This window comes from Pelodiscus sinensis, chromosome 30, assembly GCF_052426305.1.
Source record: "Pelodiscus sinensis isolate ZL-2025 chromosome 30, ASM5242630v1, whole genome shotgun sequence".
Classification (NCBI taxonomy): Eukaryota; Metazoa; Chordata; order Testudines; family Trionychidae; genus Pelodiscus; species Pelodiscus sinensis.
The window spans coordinates 1,787,501-1,802,500 of record NC_143081.1 but is presented as its reverse complement, the minus strand read 5'-3'; the positions used below and the strand labels follow the sequence as shown (position 1 = coordinate 1,802,500).

The 15,000-nt window shown below is 59.1% G+C and overlaps 1 protein-coding gene across 3 annotated transcripts in view; it reads left to right on the top strand.

Moving 5' to 3' along the window:
* LOC142821194 (uncharacterized) overlaps positions 1 to 9,026 on the top strand; it is an 11,312-nt gene extending 2,286 nt beyond the window's left edge. Inside the window, exons 2-7 of one of the 3 annotated variants that reach the window (XM_075912028.2) lie at positions 3,844 to 3,951; positions 4,441 to 4,536; positions 4,628 to 4,762; positions 5,496 to 5,581; positions 5,652 to 5,828; positions 6,075 to 9,024. In XM_075912028.2, the coding sequence (XP_075768143.2) occupies positions 3,844 to 3,951; positions 4,441 to 4,536; positions 4,628 to 4,762; positions 5,496 to 5,581; positions 5,652 to 5,804 (578 nt within the window). In that variant the 3' untranslated portion in view covers positions 5,805 to 5,828; positions 6,075 to 9,024. Of the gene's footprint in view, positions 3,952 to 4,440; positions 4,537 to 4,627; positions 4,763 to 5,495; positions 5,829 to 6,074 lie in introns of all 3 variants that reach the window. The other 2 variants (XM_075912025.2, XM_075912027.2) reach the window with 2 other exon arrangements.
* The last annotated feature ends 5,974 nt before the right edge of the window (positions 9,027 to 15,000 follow it).

The window sequence follows — 15,000 nt, the reverse complement described above, 5'->3', positions numbered from 1 at the left end:
CAGTCACCCTAGACACCCCAACGGCCTGTTACCCCTTAACCTCTTGCGGCAGCTACACGAGCCCCAAGGTTTCCGAGACAAGGGCGTGTCTTTCACAGGACCGCCCTCCGTTCCCACCAGCCGCGCCGCGGGTAGCTTCTCTCTCGCTGTTTCCTTTTCTGAGCTTTTTCTCCTCTCGAAAGTTTCGTTTCTTCTCCTCCGCATGACGGGGTCACATGAGGTCTCTCGGCAGCCGGCTTCAGCCCCGCAGCTTGTTTAACTCTTCTCGGCCTCTGAGCTGTCACCCCCCTTTGCCAAGAGGCAAAAGCACACACCGCATGGCACCCAGGGAACCGCACTGCGGATTTGCTGCTCCGTCCCTGCTGGGAGCTCCTTACAGGAAGCAAAACCAACAGGAGTGATACTCACTAGACGAGTGTTTCTCACCCAATTTTTATAAAGTGCCCCATTTTTTAAAAAACAATTATAAGTACCCCTAGTGCCTAAAGTTTTCAGACACACATTTTTTTCTACCATTGCAACACTTTTGTTTAAACAACGTAATTGTAGCCAGGTGGACGAAGAAACTTTTGGGTGTAAAAAGTACAAAAATAATCAAGTGCTGTAAAACTGACAACAAAATTCCATTTTCTCCACATTTCAGTTGTGTTGACGTACCCCTAAGGGTACTCGTACCGCTGGTTGAGAAACCCTGCGCTAGACGACCTGGCTCGGGTCCTTCGCTCAACTCAGTTTGGGATTTTTTTGGAAAATACAATGAAAACATCCCTACTTCATGTCAATCGCTGCTCTGGGGCAGGGGCGGGGGTGGGGGCAGAGGTTCGGGGTGCAGGCTGCCCTGGGGGGAGAAGACAACCCCGCCTTCTCTCACCACGGGCATTTGGGGCCGGGGAGAACCGCCTTTCCCTGGTTGGCTCAGCTCCTGCGAGCAAAGCTGCCCACTTTTACCCGCCTGGTGAGTCTCTCTCTTCTGCCTGGTTTTCTGAGAACCAGTCCCATTCCAGGCCCACCCCATTGTCCGGGTACTGACCTGGCTTGCAGTTATGACCCGAGGAAGCTGCCTACCAGGTTTGGTGGTCCTCACTCTTACTGTTTGAGGAGTTTTTGAGCTGGCAGATAAATTCTCTCCAACATACGGTAGATTTCAGAGATGAGCCAACCTACAGCTCTTCAGGTCCAACTCGACATCAGGGGGTTTCAACCTTCTCCCCCCGCTACATTTGTGGACACCCCCTTTTGTGTGTATGTGCAACATGTCTCATGGGAGCAGGATGTATCATCAGATTTGATCCGCGGCTTAGACTCTAACTTCCCCCATTCACACCAGTGTTCACGGCTAGCACAAGAACAGAGCCCTGTCCACACACAAAGCTGGTGTCCACACGTGCAAACATGAGCCATGGATATCGACAGGGCTCGACAAATCACTGAATCAACTGGCGAGTAGATTTCAGCCGGTCGCCCTGTTCACGAGCGGCGTGCGCATGCGCAATGCGGATCTTGTGCATAAGCAGTGCGGGGCTGGCGAGTAGGTTTCGCCGCCGTTTGTCAAGCCCTGGATATCGGTATCCAGGAGTGTGGCGAGCGAGACATGAGAAGTCATTCTTCCGCTCCACTCTGCGTGGATGAATTGGAGGATTGGGTCCAGTTCCGGGCACCGCATTTCGGGAAAGATGTGGAGAAATTGGAGAAGGTCCAGAGAAGAGCAACGAGAATGATGAAAGGTCTAGAGAACATGCACTAGGAGGGAAGGCTGAAAGAATTGGGCTTCTTCAGTTTGGAAAAGAGAAGACTGAGAGGGGACAGGAGAGCTGTTTTCAGGTATCTAAAAGGGTGTCACAAGGAGGAGGGAGAAAATTTTTTCTCCTTGGCCTCTGAGGACAGGACACAAAGCAATGGGCTTAAATTGCAGCCAGGGAGGTTTAGGTTGAGCATGAGGGAAAACTTCCTACCTGTCCAGGTGGTGAAACCCTGGACTAAATTGCCCAGGGAGGTTGTAGAGTCTCCAACCCTGGGGATATTTCAGAACAGGTCGGACAGACACCTGTCAGGGGCGATCTAGACGGTGCTTGGTCCTGCCGGGACTGGACTCTTGCGATCCCTTCCACTTCTGTGATCTGCAGATACCCAAAAATTTGCTGGGTTCTAAACACGAACGTGCCAACATGAGCCCTGATCTCCACCTCTGCAGGTGGAGATACCTGTGGACATAAAGCGGCTACTCGTGGACTTGCAGGGCTCCACACGGGAATATCTAAAAATGTTCAGATGGAGCCCTGTGGATATCTTAGACATAATCAGCACCCCTCCCCCCCTGCAAGGGGTCTACGGCCCACAGGTTGAAACCCCCTGCTCTACACCACGAACGTCCCATTAAGCTGTCCATCAAGCTTAGGTTTTGGTGAGTACGTAACTCCTGCAGGGAGTTGTTTCCCCCAGAGTTTTAGGGCGGGAGGCCCAAATATTTCCCGAAAGTTTACAACATGAAATGTCCCTGCGCCTTCAACGTGTTGCGTTTCCACCCATCCTTGGGGAAGAAAGAGCAAAGGAGGAAGAAGAGTCCACTTTCCGGAAGAAGATTTCCCTCAACACAAGTCATTGCGCTCTATACGGGGAGGACCGGGGGCAACTGACCAGTGTCGGGACTTGACCCACCTCCTAGCATCCCCATCGCTCAGCCAGCCCCGTCCTCAGCCGGGTTCAAGCCCCACCCTGGCAGCCTTGGGACATAGGACGGATAAGGGGGCACCAAGAACGTAGGAAGGTTGGAGTGCTCCTCCAGTGGATAAGGTACCTCCAGTGGATGTAGGAAGACCGGATAAGGGACACCCTGAAGGTAGAGAAGTGGGGCACGTTCTGAAGTGGCCTAGGGGTTAGGGCATTAGCCTGGGTTGTTCGTTCAAGTCCCCCACCCCCAAGAGCGCCAGCACCAGCTAGGAAGAGGCTGACATCTCATCTGTGGCTAGAAGACATCGCCCCAGGGTTAGGTGGGACAGGGAGACCAACCTCCTTGGGGTCTCCCAGGGATTAAACCTCATTCCATGAAGACCGGCATGAGGCGAAACGCACACGGTGTCTCGGCTGCGGCGGGTGGCCCGGTGTGGGTTTCGAGCCCTCCCTGGCGTGGCGATGCCATAGGTCCCCAGCTTGGCAGTGACTAGGGAGGAGAGGTCGGGCAGAAGAGGACAGGGCGGCAGGTTGGAGTCAGCGACCCAAACCCCACCTACCCTAGGAGCAGCCAGCAGCCCAGCCCACCAGCAGCAAGATGAGGCAGGGTGGGCCGAACCCAGGGGACCAGCACCCACACCTGGAGGGCACCGGGTGGTGTGGGTTCAAGTCCTGGGAGCAACGGAGCAGCCAACACAAACTACGCCAGGCATGGACCAGGCTCCTGCATTGGGAAAGCGGGCTAAGGGACTCCCCAAAGGCAGGGGGGCTGGCCCAGATGTACATCAACACAACTGACATTGGGAGGGGTACGTCGGATGAAAATTGGCAGCTGTAGTGGGGCGAGGGGAAGGCAACTTCGCCCCCAAAGTTCCTCTGCAGGGATCTCTCCTTGTCTCTGCGGTGGGGAGTTTAGGGGGCCTCCCACCCTTCTCCCCCATCCCTGATCCAGAACATCCCTTGCTCCTGGGGGGGGTCAGGAGATGGGAGACCCGCAAGGCTGGAAAGGCACCGAAGAGCAATCGGTGGAGCAGAGACAGGGGCTGGGGTTTGCTCCTCGATGTAGACATCAGACGTCGGGCTGGCTGGGCCCGTCCCGGGGCTAGGGCACTGGATGAGTGGATTTCTGGGGTGCCCTGCTAGGCCTGAGCTCTCCTCCCCCCCTTTGCTCCCTAGTCACCGCCTCGGTGGTGACCTACAGCATCGCCGCGCCATGGAGGGCTCGCAACCCGCACGGTGCCACCCGCCGCAGCCGAGACGCACCCTTCCCGGCCTCGGCACCTGGTGAGTACCCATGACGGGATCCTGCAGGCAGGACATCCTAGCGAGCCGGGGACACCCCGAGATGGATGGAAAGTCCCATCTGAGGAGGACCCTCTAGGCCGTGGCTTCCCAAGCTGGGGGGGTGCCCCTCTGGGGAGGCATGAAGAAATTTCACAGGGGGCATGAGGTGACCAAACCCACCCTCCCCCCAAGAAAGAGTTTGTTTGGGTTTTTTGGCTCAACGAGGGGGGAGGGTTCCTCAAAAATAAAAAAGTGGGCAGGATGCTGAAAAGTTTGGGAACCCCTGCTCTAGGTGGGGGCAGAAAGCTGGCGACTCGGGGCCGGCCACCCACCGGTCCCACGCCACACACACGGGAAGGGGCAAAGCCATGGGGTCACCCCCAACCCCCACTGAGGGAAAATGGGACTCTCTGGTCTCCAGCTGTGCCCATTATACAGCACAGCCCTGCGGCTCCCCTGCTGACCGCTCCCCTTTGCTGCTCCCCGCAGGTCCCCGTCCCCTGCCGCCGCCCATGGCCCACCTGTCCGGAGCGCTGCATGATGGGCACCAGGAGATCGGGATCTTCCCCTGGAACCACTTCACCGGTAATGACCCCGAAGAGGGGTGGGGTGGTCTGCCCCACATCACCCCACCCGTGGGCACAGGGGGGCTCTGACTTCTCTCTCCTGCCTTCAGTCCCAAAGCCTGCCCCACACAAGAGCGACCCCTGGTCAATTATCCTGCAAGTTTTCTTTCTGGGCAGCATCCTCTTTGGTCTTTCCTGTTGCTGCTGCTGCTGCTGCTGCTGCGGTTGCTGCAATAGCTCGAGAGGTACGTCCGGGGGGAGCCGCATCCTTCCCCCGTTTCCTCTTCCCGTCGCTCCCCTCGGGGCCCTTGTCCCCCCGGCAGCAGCCGCGACCCACAGCCCCGGCGAGGCAAGCGGACGGGGCCTGGAGGCCAGAGGCACAGGATGCAGGGAAACTGGTCACCTGGTGCACACGTGGTGGGAAGAGGCCGAGAGCAGAAAGAGGCCACAGCCAGAGTCCGGGTGCTAGGTCTTCCCCTCGCCTCCCCCCCACCAGTGCTTCTGAGAGGGAGCACCCATTTGCAAGGCCAGAAAGCCAAACCCCAGGGCCTGGCGCCCCACCCCCCAGAACCCCATGACCTGGGGTTCAGCTGGCCCAGTGTCCAGTTTTCCACCGGGCACCAGGTCGAAACGGGTCCCCCCCAAAACCTGGTGAGGAGAAGCGCATGAGTGAGGCGGGAGCCAGCGAGGGAGGGAGGGGGCAGAGTCCCGGAAAAGGGGCGGGGCATGGGTGTTCGGTTTTGTTCGGTCAGAACGATGGTGACCCCTATGTGGGGGGCCCCACCAGTAGCACTGTGCTGAGCCATGGAGTTTTCACAGCCTGGGGCGGGCTCAGAAAAAAAAGACAGACTCCCCCCCCCCCCCCCCCCCCCGCCGCCCCCCGGCTTATGGATCAGCTCGGCGGAAACCACCTCCACCAGGGCGGGGCGGGTTCCCTCTTGCCCGGCACATCGACCCTTCCTGCTCTTTGTCACGTAGATGTGGAGACCTCAGCCCCCACCCTCCTGCAGCTGGAGCTCAGGAGCCAGGATCAAAGCCACGCACCACAGGGGCAGGCGGCAGAGGTAACGAGAACCGGGCCCCCCTCCCCCATCTCCTCTCTGCTTCCTGCCCGCTCACTGTGTCTCTCGCCAGCTCCAGGCTCCCGCCGCGGCCTACACAACCATCGTCATGCCCTACGCCGCCGCCCTGCCAGCGCCATCAGCAGAGAGCAGACCCCGGCCAGCAGGAGACGACGGGGGGGTGTATCCCAAGACGCTGTACTGCCCCCTCCAGCAAAAGGCATAGGGAAGACCTGACCCACCCTCGGCGGTAAGTCTTGCAGATGTAGGTAGCTCTTCCTTCAACGCAGGGGTAGAGCCATTGACTGCAACTCAACAGGCCCTGGTTGAAATCCTCAAAGAAGCGTTGGGATTGGACAACAAGGGATGGATCAATGGATGGGATGTCCCATTCGTTCCCTCCGGGGCACCTGGTGTTGGTCGCTGTTGGAGGACTGGGGTAGATGGGCCCAGAGGAGACTTGTTTCTGACCAAACGCGCTTTTCTGACCCTGTAGGGCCGTTCTCATCGGCATGGGGGGGCATGTTGTGGAAGGCCCGATCAGGAAACAGGAAACCCCTTTCTTGAGAACAGTTGGCACTTTCGACACTTGGTTTCACTTCTCCTCCGAGCGAAAACTAGAGCCCTCCAAATCCACCACGAAGCCTCCGGCTAGTTACACCGTTCACCCGGACACGGGGCAGCCGTCGTCTCCCAATGCTGCAGAAGACTTGAGCCTCTCAACCGTCGCAGGTGTGGTCTGCAGCCATTCACCCAGGGAGACCCATGGGCTGTGATTGGTGCCCAGTCGAACAGCCCCCAGCGAGAGAGACCGGAGCCTGGGACTTAGATGTCTTCAGATCCTACCTCTGCCTGATTGAGAGCAAGGTCCTTGAACCTCTTTGTAACCCCAGGTTCCCTCCCGGCCCTGAGCCCCCCTCGCGGTGAAACTGACCGGTCGAACCCTGTAGAAATGGGTTTGCCTCAAAAAACTCCCCCTGGCGCTGCTAACACCCCCCCTCGCCCAGACAAAACCAATAATTCTTTCACTGCTGCTTCCCCAGTTCCTTGAACCTCACGTCCCTCAACATCCCCCATCCCCAGCTATCCTGACACCCACAATCCCAGAACATCTCATAGCCACCCGTTGGACCCCCAACACCTACTCAAGCACCTCAACAGAGACCTTCCAAATCACCCACAACACCCCAATCCTCTCCTCTGAACCCCACTTCATAGACTTCCTCCAACTCAACCATCTTCTGGAATCCAGGGTCCACCTCACCCCCACCCCGTCCCCTTCCCAAGGTTCAGGGTCACCCTGTGAATTTTAGGGCTCTCCTCCCTTGCGCCGGGTCGGATGTCCGTGGAGTGGATTCTGCTGCCCAGGAAGTGTCTCTGTTTGGTGCCAACGGAGCGATGTAATCACTCGGCCCTTTTCTCCCATCCGGGCCAGGGTAGGAGACCTGCTGAAATAGCACGTCGGCTCAAATCTGCGGTGATCCCCGGCATTTCAGACACAGACAGGACTCGGATTTCTACCCCCCTTCTCAACGCCTGCTGTATCCCACCTGGTCTCATCCCCTCCAGCAGGGGCCAGCTGGAACACAGACACACACACACACACACACACACACCCGTTCTACCATGTTTAACCTCTTACCCTTTCTCCTCTTGCATCCGGCCGGTCCATTAACGCCGCTGGAAGAGCGAGGGTCTCAGCAAGAGGGCAGAGAGTAGCAGGGGAAGACGAGACTTAAAAGAGCACCAGGACTGTACAGGAAAACGAGGACGAAAGCTTGAGGAAGGAAGTCCTGTTCCACACGACCTGCCGTGGGGTGTTATAGCTCTTCCTGCGTCACCTCTAGCCAATCCCCTCAAAGCCAAAACCAGATTTCGGCACACTGCCGATTGGGGAATGAAACTAGGACACCCTTTTGAATATGTATGCGGTATCGCTGCGTGGGCAAATTCCGAAAATGGGCACTTGTGGCGAAAATCCCAAGAAACGTCGCCCGCCGCCCCCGCTTTCTTGGTCGAGCAGGATGTCTCATCTGGAGACCGTTGTATTTTTGGCATCTCCAGATACCACACAAGATAACGACACATTCTGTGCTAGCACACTGGCCCTGGGGTGGTTTGACCTACTTAGAAGAGCTAGAAATGTCCACAGGCTGATCCCTACCTCGCTATCATTCTTTTCCAAAAAATACGATAGATAGTAACTCTTACTTATAACCCATCTACACCACGGCTAACGTCTTACGGGGTTGGATCCCAGTAGGTCCTTGCGTTACTGGTAGAATAGGATAAACCAGTGAAAAGTTCAGGAAAGTATGTAGGAGTACAGGCTACACAGGGCTGGCTTGCTGTCCCATCAGGGCCCCCTTGGGGGGGCAGTGAATTCCCCTCCCTGCCTCCTTGGCTCTGCCCTGCCCCATTCACTCTGTCCCTCCCCGCACCCCCCGGCTCCGATGTGTATCCGTCTCTGACCTTCCCTTCCTCTGTGACTCCCTGAGCACCACAGGAGGGAGGGGACTGGAGGGAGAGGGGAGAGGGGGTGCCGCGTCACTAGGGGTTTATCCACAACCTCCAGAGAACCACTCGAGGGGGGAGGGCAGGAAACCAGAAATCCAAATCATGGGCCCTTTAAAAATCAGGATGCAAACACCCAATCTAGAAACCTCCCAGTTTGGCACATCGTCCATCTACCACACATGGAGCAGGGACCATTTCCTCCAGCAGGGGGACATACACACACACACACACACACACACACACACACACACACACACACACACACACCCCTTCCTACCATGTTTACCCTCTTAGCCTTTAGGCTCCTGCTTTCGCTGCATTTGCTAATCCCTTAACGTTCACTCCCCCACGGCAAAAAAATAAACTCGATTTTAATTGGAAAGTCGGGACTCTTTCTTTCCCAAACTGCACAGCTCTGTTCCCCGGGGGAGAAAGCAAGTGAAGATCAGACACCGAGGCCTGGGGAGAAGTTGCACGTGGGTGACTGATGAGCAGCTCGAGGGCAGAATAAGTGAACCGTTCAACCAGGCCAGACAACTGCTGGGGGATACTCTGGCAGGAATGCCCCCCCCCCCCGGTCCATGGAGCGAAAGATACACAGACCCAAACGGGAGATCTTGCAGTAAAACAAGACTTTTTCTGGGCTCCAGGCTCCCTGGGAACCTGTAACAGAAAGACGGGACAGCAATGAAAAGGCATCGACCCCGCGGTGAGGCTAATGTGGCAGCATAGAGCCAGCTCCTGAAATGTCTCCCCAACATCCCCTTTCATAGAATCATAGATACTAGGACTGGAAGGGACCTCGAGAGTCATCGAGTCCAGCCCCCCGCCCTCATGACAGGACCAAATACTGACTAGACCATCCCTGATAGACATTTATCTAACCTACTCTTCAATATCTCCAGAGATGGGGATTCCACAACCTCCCTGGGCAATTCATTCCAGTGTTTGACTAACCTGACAGGTAGGAACTTTTTCCTAACGTCCAACCTAAACCTCCCTTGCTGCAGTTTAAGCCCATTGCTTCTTGTTCTATCCTCAGAGGCCAAGATGAACAAGTTTTCTCCCTCCTCCTTATGAAACCCTTTTAGATACCTGAAAACTGCTCTCATGTCCCCCCTCAGTCTTCTCTTTTCTAAACTAAACAAACCCAATTCCTTCACCCTTCACTCATAGCTCATGTTCTCTAGACCTTTCATCATTCTTGTTACTCTTCTCTGGACCCTCTCCAATTTTTCCACATCTTTCTTGAAATGCGCCTCCAACTGAGATCTAACCAGCGCAGAGTAGAGCAGAAGAACGACTCCTCGTGTCTTGCTCACAACACGTCTGTTAATACATCCCAGAATCATGTTTCCTTTTTTTGCAACAGCATCACACTGCTGACTCATATTCAACTTGTGGTCCACTATGACCCCTAGATCCCTTTCTGCCGTGCTCCTTCCTAGACAGTCGCTTCCCGTTCTGTATGTATGAAACTGATTGTTCCTCCCTAAGTGGAGCACTTTGCATTTCTCTTTATTAAATTTCATCCTGTTTCCCTCCGACCATTTCTCCAATTTGTCCAGATCATTTTGAATTCTGACCCGTCCTCCAGAGCAGTCGCAACCCCTCCCAGCTTGGGATCATCTGCAAACTTAATAAGCGTACTTTCTATGCCAATATCTAAATCGTTGATGAAGATATTGAACAGAGCCGGTCCCAAAGCAGACCCCTGCAGAACCCCACTTGTTCTGCCTTTCCAGCAGGATTGTGAACCATTAATAATGACTCTCTGAGTACAATTATCCAGCCAGTTATGCACCCACCTTATAGTAGCCCCATCTAAGTTGTATTTGCCTAGTTTATCAATAAGAATATCATGCGAGACCGTATCAAACACCTTACTAAAGTCTAGGTATACTACATCCACCGCTTCTCCCTTATCCACAAGACTCGTTATCCTATCAAAGGAAGCTATCCGATTGGTCTGACATGGTTTGTTCTTTACAAATCCATGCTGGCTGTTCCCTATCACCTTGCTATCTTCAGGATGCCCTGTGGACACACCCATCTCTTTCTCCTCCTCTTCCGCTCAATAAATTCCCTACCTTGTGGCTCTCTCCACAAATCACCAGGCACTTGATAGTCTAGCAAGTGGCACCAAGAGGCTGCCTGGCCCTGAGCGGAATACCTACCTTCACGCTAGAGGAAAACGTGGGTGATGAGGAAGATGAGGATGATGATGAGGAAAAAGGAGCCTCCAATAGCAGCGTCTACAATCCATGGGACAGGGACTCCCCGGGCTGTGGACCCAGAGAGGAAATGTCAGACACGTTGGGATTCCTCCACGATAAGGCTACCTGGAGATGAGCCCCGCTTGGTGCCTCTTCACCCCTAGGCATCTCCGTCCCACTCTGCCTCTCCCACAGAGAAGATGGACTGTGCTACCCAGCACGTCAGTTTGCACGACCTAGGGGTGCCTTCTGGATTCGAACGTGTCTAGGAGCCGGACATGCCACTGTGCAGATAAGACTGAAAGGCCGCCTCCCAGTACTGCACCCAGGAGGTCAGCCCCCCCCCAGGGGTGGCTGGCACTCGGGGTTGGGGGTGCTGTGGGGGACAAGCAGAGACCTCACCCATCACGGCAACGTTCACGGCCCGGCTCGAGGGGGACAGGACCCAGCTCCTGGCCAAGTGCTCCTCGTACCTCCTCGTACCACTGCTGTTGGGTGTGACCTGCGGGAAGCGGCGCTCGGAGCCGGCACTAGGCTCCGGGGGGCTGAGCTCCGACCCCCCGGCCCCGGCTGCGAGCTCGGCTCCTTCCTTGTAGAAGTGGAACCTCCACTTGCCGGCGCCTCAGGGGGCCCTGCAGGTGAGAAGCAGGGGGGGCCCCTCACTCACCACTCTGGCGGGGGAGGGGGATCTGTGGGGAGCAGGGGAGGGGTCAGCAGGGCTGACGGGGGACGGGGGTGGCTCTAGCGTATGACGGGCACTAGGGGTTTTCCGTATTCATAACTTCTAGTACCACTAGGGGGCTGGGGGGTGACTGGAGGCGGCGCCCATGGAGCTCTGTGCTGTACCCGCACTGGTAGCTCCCACGGGTGCTGGGCGTGACCATCAGGTTGTGCCAGGGCCCCAGCGTCTCTGCACCCAGCTCCTCGTCTCTCTGCAGCCGGCGGGCCCGGGGCTCGTAGGGCCCAGCGGGGGCGACACACTCGGCCGTCACCGTCTCCTCCATCACGTAGAGCGGGTGGGGCGGGGTGAGCTGCAGGGACGAGGCTCCTGCCAGAGGCCAGTCCAGGGCAGCCCCCTGATGCTCACAAACCGTCTCCCCATGGGCAGCCTCCAGTGAGCCCAGCCCAGCTCCCGTCCTTGTTCTCCTGCCTCCTCTGGGCTCCGTCGCTCGCCCCTTCCCAGCCCCACCCCGTGGTTATGCCAGGATCAGACCCTGCTCCGTCCGCACTTGGGGTGAACCAGTCCAGCTGCCCCCATCCACTCTGATGAGACCGACTCTCCATGCCCCTGCCCAGCCGGGATCCAGCTGGGATCCAGCATCACCCAGAACCAGAGCCACTTAGCACTGAGCTCTGCCCAGTCCCTGGCTCTCTCGGGGCAGGGCATACAACAAGCGGCAGTGCAGGGGCATGGAGGCTGGGAGCTGGGGACCAGGGGATAGTGCAGGGTGCTTAGGGATGGGGTGTAGGGTCCAGAGGCAGAGGGTTGTGAGAGGATGCAGGAGAATGGGGACGGGAGACAGCCGGAGAGAAGGGTGAAGAGATGCAGGGCTACAGGGGAACAGGGCACAGGGCTTTGGGGTGTCAGATCAGGACAAACTCCTCTGTCAGGGACACAGCGACAGGCCAGCTCTCCTTGGACAACACCTCTTGCCCGGCGCGCCGTGCCCAGGACACACATACTGCCCGGCCGTCCCCGGCCCAGCGCTCAGATCCAGCCAGGCACCCCTCCCCCAGATCAGGGACCTCGGTGTCAAGCAGCTCCCCTCAGGGAGGAGTTAATGGGGAGGGAAGGTTTGGGGACCCCCTAGCTCCCCCAGGCCCCAGCCAGGGCAGAGACCACGTTGCCACCTCCCCTTTAAGGAGACACTTTCTGCCTGCCAGATGCTCTGGGTATGGGCCCCGCCCCCTAGGGAATCGCTGCCCCCTGGTGTCAGGCTCCGGTACTGCACCCACAAGTCGGTCTCCCGCCCCAGGGGAGGCCAAGGCTGGGGAGGGAAGAAGCAGAGACCTCACCTGCCACGGCGACGTTCACGGCCTGGCTCGGGAGGGACAGGATCCACCTCCTGCCCACGGGCTCCTCGTACCCGCAGGTGAAGTTCCCGCTGTTATTCGGCGCGGCCTGCGGGAAGCGGCGCTCGGGGCTGGTGCCGGGCTCCGGGGGGCTGAGCTCGGCCCCGTCCTGGTAGAAGTGGAACCTCTGCTGGGTGGTGTCCCCGGGGGCCCTGCAGGTGAGGAGCAGGGGGGACCCCTCGCTCACCACGCCGGACGGGGGGTCCACGCTCAGCTCTGGCGAGGGAGGGGGATCTGCGGGGAGCAGGGGAGGGGTCAGCAGGGCTGATGGGGAGCAGGGCAGCTCTAGCGTATGACGGGCACTGGGGGTTTTCCGTACCCGTCACTTCTAGTACCACCGACGGGCTGGGGGGTGACTGGAGGCGGCGCCCGTGGAGCTCTGTGCTGTACTCGCACCGGTAGCGCCCGCGGGTGCTGGGTGTGACTGTCAGGTCATGCCAGGGCCCCGGCATCTCCGCACCCGGCTCCTCGTCTCTCTGCAGCCGGTGGGCCCGGGGCTCGTAGGGCCCAGCGGGGGCGACACACTCGGCCGTCACCGTCTCCCCCGTCACGTAGAGCGGGTGGGGCGGGATGAGCCGCAGGGACGGGGCGGCCGGCGCCGGGAACACGGGGATGGAGACGGGGTCGCTGGTGTGGGAGGGCACCGGCCGCCCCTGGATCCGCCGCTCGTAGGTGCAGGAGAACGACCGGGTGGCGTTTCCGGTGCCGCTACGTTGAAGATCCAGCTGCCACGTCGAGGTGTTTCCCGGCTGGTGTCCAATCACCTTGCCGCTCTGGTAAAAACTGAACCACTCCGGGGAGGCCGTGGGGGGAGCCAAGCAGCAAATCTCCACCCTGTCCCCAGACACGTAGGCCAGAGAGTCCGGAGCCAGCAACACCGAGGGCTTCGGGGGATGATCTGCGGGTGGAAACGAGCCTCATCTCAGCCTCCTGCCACAAACATCTCCGAACGCCCCGCGGGGACCTGGGTCCAGCTGAGTCTTTGCCTCCCTGCTCCTGACGGAGGCCACAGGGCACGCGCACACACACACACACACACACACACACACACACACACCGCCCCCCCGCCGATGCTCAGAAACCTTCTCCCCATGGGCAACCTCTGGGGTGCAGAGCGCAGGGACACAGAGCCATGGAGGGCAGGGGAGAAGGAGACAGGAAGTAGGGGTGTCGGGGTGCAGGCAGAGGGGGTGCAGTGGTGCAAGGGGAGAGAGAATGGGGGGACAAGGAGATAGGATTCAGGGAAGCTATGGGAAAAAGGGTGCGGGGGATGGGTTACTGGGGGTGGGGTGCAGAAACACAGGGCTGCAGGATGATGGTGTTCAGGGAAGCAAGGAAATGGGGCACAGGGAGATGGGCGTGGAAGAGGTGCAGGGGGACAGGGCACAGGATTTTGGGGTGTCAGAGGCCAGGCCAAGCTCACCTGTCAGGGACACAGTGACAGGCCAGCTCTTCTTGGACGGCACCTCTCTGCCGGCGCGCCGTGCCCAGTACACACACAAGTACAGCCCGGCCGTCCCTGGCCCAGCGCTGAGATCCAGCCGGGTGCTCCCTGTCGGGTCAGGGACCCCGGCGCCGATCAGCTTCCCTGGCTGCCTGTAGAATCTGTACCTGGCCACCTCCTGGCCCGGGGGAGCCGAGCACCGGAAAGTCACCTGCTCCCCTGGGAGGAACACGGGGTGCCGGGGAGCCAGGGCGATCCAGGGGGCAGGGGGCAGCTCTGGGGTAGACGGGGACAATGGGGCGGGGCAGAGGGAAAGAGACAGCTCAGACTGTGACCCCCCAGCTCAGAGCTGGCGAGCCCAGAGACACATCTCACCCCCCAGTGAGTCCGTGCCCCCAACATCCCATTCACCCCCTGTCCCAGAGCTGGTGTTGTTGGACAGCACCCAGATAGCTCCCCCTCAGAGTCCCCCCCCCCGGCAGAACTTATACCCCCCCCCAGCCGTGCCAGGGAGGGGGTCTGGAGCAGGGGCAGAGGAGGAGAGTTGGAGAGATGGAAAAGGGGCTGCGGGCTGCAGTACCCTCTGTGGCCACTGGGGAGAGGCTGGTGGGGCTGGGGGCTGCAGTACCCTCTGTGGCCACTGGGGGGAGGCGGGTGGGGCTGGGGGCTGCAGTGCCCTCTGTGGCCACTGGGGAGAGGCTGGTGGGGCTGGGGGCTGCAGTACCCTCTGTGGCCACTGGGGGGAGGCGGGTGGGGCTGGGGGCTGCAGTACCCTCTGTGGCCACTGGGGGGAGGAAGGTGGGGCTGGGGGCTGCAGTACCCTCTGTGGCCACTGGGGGGAGGAAGGTGGGGCTGGGGGCTGCAGTACCCTCTGTGGCCACTGGGGGGAGGAAGGTGGGGCTGGGGGCTGCAGTACCCTCTGTGGCCACTGGGGGGAGGAAGGTGGGGTTGGGGGCTGCAGTACCCTCTGTGGCCACTGGGGGGAGGAAGGTGGGGCTGGAGGCTGCAGTACCCTCTGTGGCCACTGGGAGGAGGAAGGTGGGGCTGGGGGCTGCAGTACCCTCTGTGGCCACTGGGGGGAGGCTGGTGGGGCTGCAGGCTGCAGTACCCTCTGTGGCCACTGGGGGGAGGCGGGTGGGGCTGGGGGCTGCAGTACCCTCTGTGGCCACTGG